The 18,089-nt window shown below is 40.0% G+C and overlaps 1 protein-coding gene across 3 annotated transcripts in view; it reads left to right on the top strand.

The window, feature by feature from the left end:
- Positions 1-2,750: 2,750 nt before the first annotated feature.
- Positions 2,751-18,089, top strand: part of LOC145439470 (uncharacterized) — a 32,427-nt gene continuing 17,088 nt past the window's right edge. Inside the window, exons 1-7 of one of the 3 annotated variants that reach the window (XM_080316960.1) lie at positions 2,751-3,116; positions 3,176-3,314; positions 7,819-7,994; positions 11,464-13,001; positions 16,266-16,363; positions 17,534-17,646; positions 17,973-18,020. In XM_080316960.1, coding sequence (XP_080173086.1) covers positions 2,845-3,116; positions 3,176-3,314; positions 7,819-7,994; positions 11,464-13,001; positions 16,266-16,363; positions 17,534-17,646; positions 17,973-18,020 — 2,384 coding nt within the window. In that variant the 5' untranslated portion in view covers positions 2,751-2,844. The remainder of the gene's footprint in view (positions 3,117-3,175; positions 3,315-7,818; positions 7,995-11,463; positions 13,002-16,265; positions 16,364-17,533; positions 17,647-17,972; positions 18,021-18,089) is intronic. The other 2 variants (XM_080316962.1, XM_080316961.1) reach the window with 2 other exon arrangements.

The raw sequence follows: 18,089 nt of genomic DNA, 5'->3' as shown, positions 1-18,089 counted from the left end.
CATGGTCGCATTTCATCCCCTGGCTACGCCATTATACGTATAATCATATTTGTCATATGTAGCGAAGATGCATTGGTAGCAGGGTTGCATGAGTCATGAACCAAGTCCGCCTCGAGTCGCGATGTTTTGGTAACTGGACTTGTCTCGAGTCATGTTTTTAAATATGGAAAATGATTCTCGACTCGACCTGAGTCTATTTGTGTATTGAGTCAACTTGTACTCGAGGCATTGCGCATTACTTGACCAAGTCATATTACTCGAGACTCGGACGGCAGAGACAGGCCCATCATTGTAACTTCGTAGAATGATTAGGTTACCACATTATTAGTATTTCGTCTATCAGTGCTGGTACTTGGACGATAGGTTCAAAAACTGGTAATATTGAAACAAAATAAATATACTATGCATAGGCGACATTCTATATCACCCAAGGAGACTTGCAAAGAGTGGATTGAACGTGAATTGAATTCGAAACTCAACAATGAAAACTGCGACTTGTAGTCGGACTTGACTAGGTACTGATATGACTCGACTATAACTTAAAAATTTAGATTGAATTGTGACTCGAAGCCTTGAGACTTGCTTATAATCCTGGTAGGTAGTGAGTGTATTATTGGACTTTAACGATCCGTAATCAATTTTGTGCCGTCCTGCTACTATAGGCCTACACCGTGACAGAGGTCCTCGTCCAATCCAAACGGGTACTGCTTGGTGCGATAAAGTAGGAAAATTGCTTTCTAATATCCCAACAGCGGTACTTTATAACTAGTGTTCCATGGAACACTATGGGTTTCGTGAGCCAGATATTCCGGGGAGGTTAAGAGACACACGCAACTGGTACACATGATTTATGATGATACGCGTACGGGCATAATTGATTGCAGGTAATTCGGCCCGTGCAGTAGTCGAATTGTGACTGTGCTGGCGGTGGTGTATCGTCTGTAGAGGCGTATACGCAGGGGAGGTTAAGATTCAAAAAGCGAGACCCCGTACTTCTGAAGTGTTAATTATATATATCTAATATACCGGCCTTTATACGATCACTCGGTGACCGCCTTCTACTGCAGTAGGGGTTCTGTGTATATGTATCAGTAGTCGAGCATACAGCGAAAAATATCATATTCAGGGTTGAATTTTGTCTATAATATTGGTAATTGCATATTGCTACTGATTTTTCATTTTCTCTGAACCCACGTGATGAGCTTCATTGGTAGGGCTTAGGGAGGTGGTCACTTCATATATCAAGCGCAGAACTATTCCGCGCCTATGGACAATGGACAATTGGCTATATAAATATTGATGGTTTCGTCCAAAATGCGGTGGCCGTTTTCGGCCAAGGTTTAATTTGGTAACACACTTCGCGAAGTCGCGTGTTGGCTGAAACTTCAGAAATCTTGGTGTTTCGTAGATCGGTAATGGCCGGCGCTGAAAGGTCTATTTAAAAATTGGTGCGTGTTATTTCTTGCGGCGTTGAGAGTATCCATATTAAAAGTAGACATTCAATTACATTGAATCGTGGCATGCGCAGAGAACATTATTGACTTGTATGAAATCTTACTCAAAATAAAATTAAATAAATAATATTATTACGTTGCAAGTGGACGCAAAATAAGGTGTGAATACAACCACGAACAAAATACTATATAATTTATGTTGATTTTCGAAATAATTTTGTGCACCCTTCGAGCTCGCCACTCCGCCCTATTGGGAGGTTTGGGGTACGGCAGTTACAGCCCTTATTATCTATCCCAGTAGAATGTAGATAATAATTGATATACCGTTCTGGTTTAACTGATATAAATTTGGAATTTGATTTGAGGCTGCACCGACAGATCGTCAGCATAGACACCATTCGGAACATTGTACGTCCCAGATCAACTTAATTCAGTGTTGGTTACTCATCTCGTATCTGACTCGCTTGTAGAAAAATGTAAACCGCGCAAAAACATGGAGATTACAAATTGACAGCACATTACACTGAATTTGTATATAATATGGAATTCGCACATGTATATCTGTATGACGTGTGATAAATAGCGCACACCACTTTCAGAAAGAGGGTGAGAGAGTGATGTACAATTAGTCAACGCAATAAGAAAAGCGGCAGCAACAGAAATGCCAATGTAAAGTCAATTTGCGGTTTTGAGATATCCCGCTACACCATTCCCCAATAAATCAACGAATGCCGCAGAAATGCCATGCAATGGTGCAGCATATAATAAATAGCCTATATCTGATACCGATCGTAGCGATAGCAGGAGCGGAAACCAAGAGTAGATAGTCTCAAACAGTATTAAGCCGGCCATTGGCCAAAGGAGAGTTGATCCTCAGCACATTTTCCGAATCTAATTCACTTTACTTATTCATGGATATTGATCGTGTTTAACACAATTCGACTTCCGAGTAGCCTAAAGTTAGCTTACACTAATTCTCGTGATGTTTTGCGACAGTTCCACATCATTATTCCTAGTTGTACTGGTCTCCATACCGACATGCGCATGGTTCTATGATGTATTGTAAAACGGCACTGGCGTATGCCGTAGCGAGGTATATGTTTTATAATGGGCATGGGCAATGTTGGTTTCACATGTATGCGCATTGTGCGGGTAAATTAAAGTTAATAGGTTGACTTCACATGTTATATTTTAAATCATGTGTCATAATTTAATAAAACGAGAGCAGTAACCTTTAGCAACTTTACCACGGTGCAAGGCTGTGAGTTTAAAATAGACACCCTGATGATTTTAGTATGTGTGTAAATAACGCATACTGCTAACAATGCCAGCATTCTATTTACTTCTCATCAGATCAAAACGCCCGATTTCTAGATGAATGTTACTATAAATGGATAACGAAGCCGGCGTCGAAACACTGATCGGACAGGCACCATGTGATGATGATGATCGACCACGGACTGAAGCAAAAGATGGAAATATCGACGCGGGAGTTGCCCAGGGATTGGAAACAACCAACGGGGTATCTGTAATCCAGTATGATAAGCCATTGAAAAGGCATGGGTGGATGGGAAATAGCCATAGAAATGAGGATAATAGCATCTCATCCGATCGACACGAGGACTCTGGCGATAGAATTGACGATGAGACACGCGACATCAAGTAAGCACAACTATCGACAAACAGTTACCGGAATTTTGCGAATCGGGATTCGTTTACAGGCAGCACAAAATGTTATCAACTAATCGGTTCGATACGGATTCCACGATATCACTTTGCCCCGATGATATAGAAATGTCTGAATATGCGCTGCAGCTTGTCGAGGATTCGAGAGAATATGAAAAGTTTCAGGGCACACAGGTGAGTATCATCGACTGTGTAAATTGATTTCATGTAGCCTATATATTAAAATTAATCTTTCGAACCCTTTTATGTACTGCGAACCTAAATTTAGTCATCTCACTTTACACGTCCTGCAATAGTTATGGTTAACACATTATATTCGGGAATACCAGGATATTTGGAAAAGACTTGATATAATTAATGATGAGCAATGCTCGTGTGGATTAAAAGTTGTCAACAACAGTGGTTCACAACCTTTTGCGTCCGCATGTCGGTTTGGGTGTGTGATAATTACACCGCAGCGCATCAAATTGTGTAACCAATTCCCAATTTGTATATGACATTGAAGCATTAAACCGAAAAAATTGCAACAACAACGAATATCAAAGGGTTGAAATTTGCAAATATTCTAGTCCATGAGTAAAAGAATTAGAAATCAGAGCTTGTTCATCAGCAAACGTACTAATCTATCTGAAATAAACAGTAGCGAATGTGTGACGATGCAGACCTAACCCTGAATGGTTTGCGCTCGTGCAAACTCGAACTGTTAGATACAATTTGTGAACACGATGTGACGTCAGGTCTCATGTGATGGCACTTTGTCAACTCACTATACCTTATGCCCGAAGTTTATGCTGTATACACTTGAAGCCAAAATTAGCGCCAGGATGATTTTTATTTTCGCATAAGTTTTTAAAAGAGATGAATAATTAGGAGAACCCAGTCTGTACCTGTTCCGCACTTCCTTCAGCCATTAGCCTACTACTGCATTTTTAATGGGCATGAGTCAATAACCTTCGGCGATTTCAGACAACTTTATTTTACAGAGGTAGTCGGCAATGTGGTCGGGGTTCTGCTGTGAATGGACGCATAGCATTGTCAATGTTATGACTTCACTCACCCTTGTCCAGCCATCATCGTATGGTCTATTTACGGATGAGTATTGATAGAAACACACAGGATTAAACAGACTGAATGATAAGCTCCACAGTAGATAGGCTACTTGATTTGCAATCGTTATACTACCAGGTTACCATACAGTCGACAAATACGGGCGTAATTTGTAAACGAAGCAATTACGTTTTTCACGCTTCATGGACATCCGCAGATTGTATACTTCTATTCAAGGAACATATATCATAATGTCACGGATCCTTTTATAAGGAATATTCATCTTGATGTTATCCATCCCTCTTTACATTTATAGAAATACCCATGATGCTCGTGCATCAATTTAAAATATATCCTCGCAATGATGCGATGCATCGTTTTACGCGTAATCTCCCCGCCCCAACAACGACTTGTTAGGTCTACAGCAGCCACGAAATAATAAATTACGAAGAACTTTCACCTGTAGAACGACTAATTAATTATGAATGTCGGTCGAGTGTGTTTACTTTAGCTTCCCCTTCGCGCGAGCAGCGTTGAATGCTTTCATTTGCATCGCGGAGATAATCTTTCGGTGATCAATATGCGAAAGGGAACTTAATGGAACGCAATGAATAATAAATGAATATATTTTCAGATGTAAATGCAATAAGACAATACGTGTGCTGTAAGTGCGGTCGAATATGAGCGTTAGTCATATATGAAGCACTGATGCTAGTGTAATTTCCGTTTGGCGCTTCTGCGGATTAAATGCTATTGACCGAGTGAGACGGGCGCAACGTGAATTTGTATATAAGCGATAGTAATATAGGTGCAGTGATGCATAACAAAGTACTGTCGCCAGACATGCATTTATATACTGGCCTGTTATGGATGATCGTAACTATATATTTGATTACATAAAAATGGCAGCTTATCAATATGAAATATGCATATCAGATACTATAAAAAATATATATCAATCGTAATATCACATTAGCAATTACCAAGATTTACAGCTTCTATCACAGCCTGTTTTTAATATGCTATGGATCTGCCAATTGAAAATTTCAACAGTCTTATGTTGACTATGTTCCCTTTTGTGGATCTAAATATTTAGGTGGAGCTCTAGAATTGACAGATCTACGAGTAAAGATGCATGTGTATTAAATCCTCGTTCTCCTACGGTATAGGCAAATAAAGATACAGGAAGACAATAATCGGGTTGGCGCCAGGGCTTTGGAGCTGGAGCGCCGGAGCCGTGCATATTCAGCGGAGCCGGAGATGGAGCCGGTTCTGTGAACAGCAGATCCAGCTCCGATGTATTTCATAAGATACTATGCTTTTACTGATGGCTGAATTCACATAATTTTACGACAATCGTTGAAAAAATTGACAACTGCCACGTCGGCACGACCTTTCTAACTAACCAGTAACCATGTTTAATTGTTTATACACATGCACCAAACCAGGGTAGGCTTCATTTGCCGCGCTTACTCCGTAATATACTGTATTAAGGTATACCCTTAAATTCGTAATCATCACAACACCGATGGCCAATTGTATGGTTCAAAACATAATGAAATCTATGCATGTCACAAAATGGGATTGGTGCTTATGTGAGATGAGCAATATACCTAATTAGTATTGAGACGAATATATAAGCGACGCCATATGATATGACCATGGCATTGCTGCACAGTGCTCAGTGCACATGTTGATTTAGAAGCGCGCATGCCGCACGCCGAGAAATATTATGTTCTTTCTTAATTAGACGAGCAAATGCACGTTCTTCGTTGATAGTTTTTCAATCGTCGCGCCAGTTTGGATTGTGTCTTATCGTTTTTGCCTATGAATTGAAATTCATTCAAGCGCACGACCGTTTACTCCAGTAACGATTTGCGAAGGTAAATAGGGAAATGCATCGAAGCAGCCCAGATCGATATTATAGTCCTCACTCCGCATAGCCTATGATTGCCGCGATGCGAGCTAGACAATGCGGTGTCCGAACTATGCCCTGGTGTTGAAAATAACAGGAAATTAGTGATTGTATGCGCGCTTTCCAACTTTTAATCATCACTTTTGTGTATTCATTCTTGTCTGCTTGATGCACTCGTATTCTTGAATTGTCGCGCAATGTCACGTGAGAGCATGCAGAGTATAAGAGGTTACTGACTTGTACATTGTACAGAGCACGGCGCTGCATTAAGTTCTCAAATATTGATGTACCACCAGATTGTCAGTGGCACTAATTTCGAGTATATTCGATTCGTTTGAAGATGAATCTCCTATACTCCACCAAACTTGATCGATGTCGAACGGACTAGTAACGAGCGCACCAATATCGAATTTGAAGCCATTGGGTATACTGGGTAAAAAGTGGATTTCTGCTGATAAGGTCGCGACATGCGGTCATTTCTGCAGTTACATCTGAACAAATATCACCATTTCAAGATGAAATAGGACTTTACAACTTGATATTAACGAGCGCAGTATCGATATTAAAACATCACGTCACTGTTTGAACCATGTGTACAGTGTACATTCATTGTACATGTACGTACAGTCGTACATGCAATGGCGTGGAGTAAATTGCGTTCTCGTGCGGATGTGGCGTCATTGACAGACGACACGAAGAAATTATTACTACACACGACTTTGCAATTTGCATATCCCCAGTCCCCCACAAAATAGGGTTGCCATATTTTGGAAATCTGAAAAGAGGACACTTTTTCAGAAATTCTAAACTTACAAAACCAGAGGAAAATTCTTAAAAAATGGGAAATTCTTCCCACATTGTGGTCGGCTGACTAAAAAAAGGTCAACTTTCTCGCTCGGTGCCCAAAATACAGTATTTTCCTTCAAACTGCCGGGTGGTTGACTAAAAAAAGGTCAACTTATTACGCGGAGCTTGGAGCCGGAGCTAATTCATCATAGAAAAGAGCGCCGAAGCTGGAGCAGTTCAAAATTTATGACTGCTCCATAGCCCTGGTTAGCGCATCGCTATCCTTATTTGTTACGCGTTAAATTCCCTGTTGTATCCCGTGACAAGTAAATCGATAGGCATAAACATAACCATCTCATGATACATAACATAACATCGTTGGGTTATATTTTTTATCTGAAGATGTCACACACAATGTACAATGCGATAAGACACAATGCGATGTCATGAACAGATAGGAGGATGTCGAACGACACGCATCAGTAGCGATCCTTTACTCTAACATCCACCTCGGCCTAAAGTGCCCGCAGTCACACTTGTTTTCGATGTTAATCTTTTTTGAAGCCGAGGTGGCATGCCTCAATAAAAAAATAATAATGATGAAAGGACACAATAAGTCGCTGGCACTAAGCAATGTATTGTCCACTATCCGGAGTGCAGACAGATCTAAATAATGTCACCGATACGTGGTATAGGATTTTTAGACCCCTCTAACTGGGTATAAGTTACAGCTAGGCCTACATCAAAATGTCGATTACGTAGTTAAATATTCGATACGAGGCTTTCTAGGAACACTGATTGATATACGTTACGCTGACTAAAACAAGAATCAGAGCCTATGTATCGGGGATTATTGTAACTATATGCGAAAGCAAGTAGCAACGCAAATTGAAAATCAGACCGGTATAAGTAATGTTATTGATTTTGTAGAAGTCCAGCAACACTGAAGGCAAAAATATCGAGCAGAATGATGTAGAAAAAGAATCATCTATCGTACGAAGAACAAGCCCGTCATCGGACAACCTGTGTAACGAGAATCTGGTCATCCGAAAAGTCACTCCAACAAGGCTGACACCCCCAACCGCCTACGGACAACCAACGACTAGGTAACGCGGCTTGGTTGTGATATTTTATTTCGCTAAAAATTTTCTAGTACTTCACATTACTATATCTAGCGCAAACACACTCTGGCTCAGGACAGAATATAGCTACCGAGTTATGACGTATTACTCGGGTACGTCAGTGGCCAATGGTTTTTCAATTTGTAATCATGATGATTCGAAATCTATAGTCTATGTCAGAGGTCTCAAACTCAAATGTGCTCGCGGGTCAATTTCCCAGTTTCTGATGACGCCGCGGGCCGCAGCATCAATAGCCTAATAGGAGTATGGTGAATGTATTATTTTAAAGTAGCCCTATATGACGGGACCTTGAAGACTGGCCTTCGCATAGACACGGTGGAAATGTAATTTACTATTGCACTATTCACGCTTGGCACGTAAAAATCACATTTTAAAACATTTGAATAAAGTTTTTGTTGTGCAGGACATAATTTCACAAAATAGTTAGTTATAGACACCATATGAGAGAGAACAAATGCATCATGACATTGCAAAAGCAGTCGCGTTATAACATTGCGGCTAGTGGTCATTTGACCAACCACGGTTATAAGTAGAATGTGTTAGAACAGGGAGGGGCAACATACGGTCCGCGAACGAATTTTGAGCGGCCCGCAGAGAGTTTTTACCGTGAAAGTTAAATTCTAATATGAAGGTATTGACAAATTTCATGCGTCACAGTATGAATCCAAGTTTGTCGACCCGAGAAAGATGGCCATGAAACTATACTTGCTTTGTTCCGGTGTAGGCCTACATACATTTTCGACCATAAACATAAACGAGACAAGGCTGTGTTCCGATATAACTGATGTTCTTATATATATGATGGTTTCGGTCAACATGCATGCGGATGTAATTGTCGGCCAAGTTTTTATTTGGCAACACACTTTGCGAAGTGGCATGTTGGCCGAAACTCCAGAGGTCTTGGTGCATCGTGGCGAGACAATGAGAGGCGTTTTTTTTACAAATGATGCGTTTGTATTCGCATGGGGTGCAATTGATACCCACATGAAAAAGTAGACTTATTACGCAGGATCGTGCGAAGCGCGAAAAAATTCTGAAATTGTACGAAATCTCCCACAAATTACTTTACGTCGAATTGCAGAATATTTTCAGGCCCCTTCGAGCTCGTCCTCGAATTGTGGGGTTTGGGGTGCGGCAGTTACGGTCCTGTGTACGTCAATATCATGGCAAATCGGCGTCTTTGATTGCTTAATAAATAATACATATTTGATAGTAAGCTCTGAATTTGAAATCTTTGAGAGATGATAGATCGCGCTTAGCTGAGTAGTGAGTGCTAACTAGGGCCATTTTTATATGACCTTAAAAATCAATTATATGACTTTATTTTTGGGAAAATATGACTTTATATGACTTTATGCGAAAATCGTGTGTTTTTACATGTAACCAACGTCACTCATGGAACTGACGAGTAAAACATGAACAACATAACATTAATACACATCCATTTTTATTTTAAACCACTTTTGTAGTACAGTTTCATGTAGTGTGGAATGTTGGAGTTGAATTGACTTTATTAGGGAAAATGAGCGCTCCACAGACGCTGATGTTGGTTGACACTTCTGCAGTTTTGCATACAGCGCTGGTGAAATGTCTTGTCTTTGTAGCTCCATAATTTGTTTCACATCGTTTTTGTCCAATCGCTTCTTAATGTAATTATTGAGCTCAAGCGGATCTTTTCCGAAATCGAAGGCATTTAGATCAGCATTAGCTTCTTTGATAGTGTACGCACAACTTTCAATTTTCAGTATCAAGTTTGAAATATTTTTGTAGTGGAGGCATATTTCTGTTAACTGACTCGTCAACTTTGGATCGTTCACTGAATCTTTGACGCTCTTTACAATAACTCCTTCAGCTTCCCGTGCGTTGACTATTTCTTTCACTTGTGGAAGTCTCTGAACTTCAAATGACGTCCCACTTCAGTGCACAGAAGTAAAACAGATTGTGTAGCAACACAATGCAATATGTGACCTCATAATGCAATGTGTGACCTCATAGGTCTGCGACTGTAACTGTAATGTTATGTAGGCTAACCTTACAGTTTGCCTTCGTTCAACCAGAAATTGCCTTACTTTCTTAGTGCGTAATTGCTTCAATTGGCACTTTTTATTTAATGTATACAACAATATGACTTTATAACTCAAATATGACCTAACCAGGAAAATATGACTTTATATGACTTTATAACTTTCTTAATATACCCCATATGGATGCGTTTTTGCGCTAAAATTGATTTCACGACTTACTGATGCATAGAAAAAAATATGACTTTAATGACTTTAAATGGCCCTAGTGATAACTCACTGGCTGTCCGTCTGCAGCACTGAAATTGAACATGGGATTCGAATACGCGAATCTGAATAGAGTATTAATTTTCATACCTCGTGTCGAGTATGCATGCATGTATAGGAGAATGGGGTGCTTCTCGGAAAACTGAGGCCTTTTGCACCATTCCTGTTTATCCAAGGAATTATATGTCCCCAGTGGACGGTATACCAAAGTATCAGTAATGGTACCGTGTAAGTACTTTTTAATAGAGTGCTAAGTAAAAGTGGAATATAGTATCGATGTGTGGATTGAACATTCAAACATATACGAAGACTTAATTTGTCTATGAGAATTGTAGTTTCGATAATATTTTCAAATGTGGAAGAATGTAAGCCTCGATCGCTTGTATTGCAGTACATGAAACATGTAGTAAGCCTACAAGGCTACGCACGTTAGTGGAAATGACAGATATCCGAAGTCACGAGTCATGACCAGACCACATCATCTTTGACGTGACGTGAAACTAACACTATGTTCTTTACGGTCGCATTAAAGGTAGGGATGGGCACAATGATTCGAGTACTCGAATCTGAATCGATTATTAATTTTAATGGTTCGAGTCGAGTACTAAAAGGCGATTGTTTGGAGTACTGAAATTATACGCTCCTTGACATTGAAGGGTAACTTATCAACCAGAATTACAGTTTCGATACTGATTTTCACTGTTGAAGCCTTGAAAACTTGATTGGCCGTATCGTAGGATACGAAACATGTAGGTCAAAACTACGAACGTTGCTGGAAATAGCATATTTCCGAAGTCATGATCATCCCACAACATTGTCACCGAGTGCAATGAAATCGGTATGGTGGAAAAATACCAAAGTATCTTTAATGTGATGGATAACAGGCATTAAATTCTTTGTGGTCGCATAAAAGGTACATATTTGAACTTTGACCTATTACATTTTGTTATGACGTCATAATGAGTGATACTCGATCACTCGACTCGACTCGAAGCATATTCCGTGATTGAGAATCGAATAACTCAGATACTCGATTTTTATCAGCCCTATTTAAAGGTACACATTTGAACTTTTCGCATTATTCATACTGTACTATACTCGATTTCGTCCAGCTCCATCCTTCTGTCACGCTACTCTAATTACAGCGATTTGCGGAAAGACCAATCGTACGGCTCAATTCCCTACGCCGACTCAGCTCTCTCAGACCGAAGCGAAAACCAGCCCGTCCATTTGGCGCAGAGTCTATTTTCGCGCTGTTCCAGAAATTGCGCACACAACAGAAGCGACACCATACGGGAAGTTACCTCATTTCAGCCACCTACGCCGCGAGACTTGCTATTCAATGTGTCCGGACAATACTACAGAATAGACCAGGATTTGTTGGACAAGTATCCCGACACGTTATTGGGATGCAGAGAAAAGAGGGCCAGGTATTGGGATGCGGATAATAAACTGTATTTCCTCGACAGGCAGAAGGCTACATTCGAAGTTATAATCCAATATTACATCAACGACGGGATGTTGGATCGTCCGGATGATATCCCCATCGACATTTTTATCAACGAAATCAAATTCTACTGCCTCGACCGAGAAAATATCGTGAAATTCCTTTCTATAGAAGGAATACTATTAACAGAGAAACAAAAAGATACGCCGGACACCGCGATAAAAACATATATATGGAATTTATTTGAAGATCCCGAAAGTTGCCGAGTCGCGAAGGTCGTGACGACATTGTCAGCAATGGTGATCGCGATATCGGTTATAGTCTTCTGCATGGAGACTGTCCCAGCATTCGAATCTCTCGGCAACGAATCAATACAACACATATCCCCAGCTTTGGGAAAGTGCCAGCATTACCTATGCAATATGCCCCAATATTACTATCCGAACGGGAATTTGTTTTCTGGATACACCATCGAAAATAACGATCAAATCGAACTATGTAGCGGCAATGCATCCTTGGATTCACCCGAAGAAGACCATCCACGGGCACGCCGTTCTGATAGCAACCAGACTTTCACGGAACATGCCCGATATGCAGGCATCGCGAAAACACAGTATGACAACATCAACGGATTAGTGCTGCTGTCGACAATGCGTGAAACATTGTCTGTATGCGCGGCTAACGACGAAGCATCCATGCTGTCGAGATACACGTACTTACGGTGTAAGTCTGAGCTTGCAGATTATGATGATAACGAGAGAAGCCTTCTCGATACTTTGAGCGAGCTTGAACTACATTCTCATCACAAAGGTTCAGAAGAGGAAGAGAAAGCTTCGGCTAAATCTTTGAACACCCAGATGAAAACTACTTTAAAGGACGCAGCTTCGCAACCTCACTCGAACTCGAACCTAGTGGCCATTGTGGGTGGAGCTGTGTCGGGAAATCGCGCGAATGTCACTAAATCCTCTCGAACATCCACTAGAAAACATAAACCACACCACATACGAAGTAATCACACCAAGAAACATGGCGGGGTCAGCAAGCAAGGGGTTGCAAACCTCACGGCCGATTCATCGAATGCGAACAAGTCACTGTTTACGAAAGACGAACAAAGGCTAATGACGCTGCAACAGACGATTAGGGGATTGAAACAGCTGTGCCATAAACTCGATAGCAAGTCGATTCGTTCATCATATCATTGGCTGGCTCTCGAAGCTACGTTAGGTGGAGTAGCAGGTACAATTTTACTTCATATCATCATCAGTATGCTTCATGATATTGAGTCAAGCTGGTCAGATAATGACCACAGCGCACTGATACGTATCTACACCAGTGTTGGGATCAAGTCACTACCTTCGAGTCACGAGTCATTTCGAGTCATTGCACATTTTGACTCGAGTCAAGTCAAGTCAATCGATTTTTGAAGGTGACTCGAGTCAAGTCAAGTCACTCGATTTTTGGAGGTGACTCGAGTCAAGTCGAGTCAAGTCAAGTCAAGTCACGAGTCAAGTCACCATTCAAGTCAAATTGCCTATTCGAAGTATGAGGCATGATTACGTCATTGTATTTTGCTAGCTGTCTGAAATACAGATTGAGTGGTCTTTGATTCTGAACCCATGAACGAATATAGAGTTAAATATACACGCAAGAAGGCGCTGTATCGCTCATATATACGTAGAACTGTTATACTACGTAGTCTCAGTTTATAGTTACCAGCCAAAATAGGGAATAGAGAAACGAATTGGTAAGATGCAATACCTTACCCATTTACAAATTGATACAAATCGATTCGAGCCTGCGCCAATTGTTGACGACTATATAAACTATATTCGTATTCAGTTTCAATAAAACAAGAGGTTTGGTTAAGGAAAGAACTGAGAACAGAAATAGACATTTTGCTATTTTATTACTTTACTACTGGTTTACGACCACGTAAAGTAAGCTGTTAAGCTTCGATCACTTCGTTTGCGGTCAATTTATTTGTGAGAAAACAATGGAGGCTCAATGAAACACACGATCATTGAATGATTGGTCGCTCTCACGGGTTACACGAGCGTTTCGCGAACAATCCGAACATATGCAAGACACGGTGACTTTTATCAACACCGATTACTTGATGACTTGAAATTGACTCGTGAATTTTGCTTCGAGTCACGAGTCAATCCACATTTCTGATACGCCGAGTCAAGTCAAGTCAAGTCATTTTAGCAAAGTGACTCGAGTCAAGTCAAGTCACAGGAAAAAGGTGACTCGAGTCTGACTCGAGTCAAGTCATGACTCGAGTCATCCCAACACTGATCTACACTGGATCTGAAGAGGGTGTTGATATATAAAACTTTTCATATAATCCTTCCTAAAATCCGCGTATCCAAATAAGCATTCATTAAAAGAAATTGTAAGTTCGAAAACCCATCATCTAAGTCCGAACAAATGCAATACGTTCGGTTTTCTCAAATCAAAGTCAAAATCTACGCTCATCTCTGGTATAAATAAGAAAAGTATATCATCAATAGCAGCGGTTATTAGCAGTCAACAGTCGTCATGCAGACAGATCGTATCGACTGTTTGTTGGTATATTAACCATGAGTGAGTTTACTTAAAAGGAGCTGGGGAGGAAGAAAACTCCAACAATGCCTATTATCAATGTAGGCCTATTTGCTCCATCACCACAATTTTGTAACCAAAACATCTACGGGAAACTGGAGTTAAAGACTGCATGGCGAGATGTTGATTCATGTCTCTTAGTTGCTCATAGCGTCACACTTTTGTTAACTCATCATCCAAAATCTCGGCTCGACTGCCACGGAAATATTAGGTATGGTGCGAAATTTGGTCTGTGAAATACCTTGAATTTTTGTGTAGGTTTAATATCAATGATCACGATGACAGCAAAGAAAGTTCAACACAAAACTAAGAGTCACCATGAACCGTAAAATATATTATACTTATTTTATCACGGTATTAGTTGCTTATAATTCGGGCGATTTTTTTTCCTAAAACCGGAAATTTTGAAGTAAAAAATAAAGATTTTGACATTTTTTGACCTTATTAAACTTAATTGTGACCAAATTGTGACTTCATGTTTCTAAATTAGGTATTTTCCCACATAATGTTAGAATCGTACTACTTATCTTCATTTCTCGTTCGAACTGTCTGTCCTTACGAAGTAGTTTGAACTGAAAAAACTCAATTGACTAAAAAACTGACAAATGTTTACCTGAAAAACTTAATTTTAACGAGATCTGGACCTATGAAACATTCCAGTAGATACACCACGCATTATGGTAGATATAATTAAAATTTGTTGTAGTACAACGGAAGATATTGTCTTCCATTCTCGGGTGGAAAGCGTCTGCCCTTACTAAGTAGCTTGCCAAGAATGGAGAAAAAACGTTCAACAGCAGCAGTTGTTGGCTGGCAGCACCGAAGTTGTGCGTACACTGCTGGTGACACAGCGTGTTGCTTTATTCTAGCAATGTTGTCTACATCACAATTTTTCATCATGCGCTTCTTGATGTAAGAACCAATGCCCACGCAGTCTTGCTTCAGTTAGAATATTGTGGCACGTTCAGCATAACACCATGCCAACCTAATTGTTTCATTTAGCCATTTATGATTCACAATGAGAAGGTAATGGATCGTCTACAACGGTAGGCCTATAAAGTAGGCTAAAAGCTGTGAAATGTCGAATTCACCGTTCACCGACAGTGCAAACATTTACGATACAAAGGAAATGCAGGTGGCAAAATTGTTTTGACTTGGTAAACAATTCTAACAATTTTTTGACTTGACGCTACAATTTTGACCAAATTGAGACTTATTTTGACATGTCAAAAAATCGCCCTACTAATAATAAAATGACTCGCATCCATCACTGCTACGTGCTTTGCCTAGTCATATATGTTACCGCACAGTGACATAATTTTACCTATGTCTGATGAGACGGATCTGGTATAAACTTTAAAAAGTATTTAGCACGCTCCAACATCAGTGACTGACTTGAATATAGTAACCATGTCACCTATGTAGATGATAGAACCTAACGAAGTCATAGTGTTCCTGTGCCAATTAGGATCACAAGCTCTCCGGCGTCACTGCTCTTCGCTAAATCAGAAATGTTCCGTCGAATTCGGTGTCTCTTGTGCAGAGGTGGTCAGTAACGAAGTACTTCTACTTTTTGAAGTACTTGAAGTGGATTTTGCCTACTCGCACTACTTATTAAGTAGTTATGATTTTAGACTACTTCTACTTCTACTTGACAGTTTTCAGATTTTTAGGCAAACATAGGCGGTAAATATCTACTTACTTACTTACTTGTGAACTGCCACTCCTACTTCTACTTGAGTAGAAATTCCGGCGTTACTTCTACTTCTACTTGAGTAGCGACGGTGACTACTTTGACCACCTCTGCTATTGTAAGCGTCGAACGACGATGTCTTGTAGCCTAACCTTCATATGATTGAAGTTGCAATGATTTTGCTGTGAAATATACAATTTTAGGACAACTCTTCCTAATCGAATCCGCTTGCATCGTTTGGTTCGTCATCGAGATCCTGCTCAGAGTTTACTCCTGTCCGAGCAAAAGGAAATTTTGTACCGTGAGTGACATTTTTGTTGAAAATGCTGTCGTTGCAAATCCGTGGTTCTCACCTGCGAGGAAGTCAGGGTTTATGGTGGGGAACAGACGCCCGTGAAAATAAATAAGTATAGTAAATGCATAAGTACGAAGGCATAACACCACGATTTCTGTTGTCAGTTTTGAACTGTTGCATCGCTATAGCTTTATGGTGTGTCGCTCATTTATTGAGCTATGCATTAGTTGTAGAGTTCTTGATTCATATTGATAGGCCTACACCCAAAGAGGTAGAAATTTAGGACAGCATAAGCATTCCACTTCATCATGGGATGTAAATGACAGTGTTGTTATGGAAAAGCGATTCTAATATATAACAGCGCCGATATTCCTCTAATACGAGGAATTTAATACTTCTACTTGACAAACTGAAAATAGCTAAAAGTAAGTAGGTAAATCACAATTTACGTGCGGAAGATTATATTTACTTAATTAAGCACTGCAAGTGGTGGGAAACTATACTCCGGAAGAGGAGAAGTATGTCGTTACTGACCAACTCGGTAAATTTTGCAGTGGTGGTTAGTCCGTGGCATGTTACGAGTTTGAAGTGGTGGTCGGACTCATTTTTTGTCAGCCAGTTCTGTCACTAATGTTCTATTTTACAGCCGGTTCTGGTTTACATATTAATTGAAAGTAAGTAACAATGCTAGCCGGTTTGCTGATCTCATAACATGATTTACAGACGTTTCATCGAGCCTGTGCAAATCCGCTGAATCCGACAACCTGTATGACATGACCAAAAAGCGATATATACAAACATATCAAACTAACGTGAATCTCGGAGTATGCTTGTCTACAGTCGAGATTAAAGCATTGTCGCAATAATGAGAAACAGTGACGAATAGATTTATTTGCTGATATATTGATAATTTTATTCTCAGAACATAGTCTTTTTCAATCAGATACACTAAGGAAACCGATTAAGTCTTAAGTAGTAGTAGTAGTCTTTGCACCCTGTATTTATATGCATAAAGGACTATAGTATTCTATATTATTCTAGGCCATCGTAGGGCTACCTTTCGCAGCACGGCGAACTTCGTTATTCTGTTACTGATTTGTCCATCATTCCGATGAAGAGGGATGTCAGTTAATTGATTTATACCAAAATCTGAACAACTTCTGTTTTTTCTTGCAGAACTTTTTAAATGTCATCGACGCCATTGCTATTATGCCTTACTTCATAACTCTCATTGTGACGAGCCTGCATACAGACAGTAACCTTCGGCCGCAAACAGCCACAATCTTGAGGTACAATGCAACGTTTAAGTATGATGTTTCGAATAAATGTGTGGAATTCAATGCCTTTGATTTGACTGTATCACTAAATTGCTAAAAGCAAGAGACTTACCAACAATAGTGCAATATGTGTTCAATATATCTTCTCTGTGCTGATGTTTGCACGGATTGTATCATCTGGATAAAAGTACACGTAGGCATACCTATCATAAGAAGAAGAACTATATGTGTATTGTTTGGTTTGATATGGGACAGGCTTTATGTCTAGTCGTCTTCTTTCTTGATTTGGAATAGCAGAGAAATATCTTCCTTTGTCTTTATTTCTTCTTTTCTGTAAGATATACTGAGCAATCCTCCTTCTCGAATCCGAACATCATCTTCTTATGGTGAGTATATTCCACTTGTTCTAGCTCTTCTGCTATCGATTTCCACGTTCCTGATTCTAAACATCTGAG

Source organism: Botryllus schlosseri, chromosome 5 (genome assembly GCF_051294905.1).
Source record: "Botryllus schlosseri isolate E-star chromosome 5, Bs_hap1, whole genome shotgun sequence".
NCBI classification, from domain to species: domain Eukaryota; kingdom Metazoa; phylum Chordata; class Ascidiacea; order Stolidobranchia; family Styelidae; genus Botryllus; species Botryllus schlosseri.
This window is presented reverse-complemented; position numbering and strand designations above follow the sequence as displayed.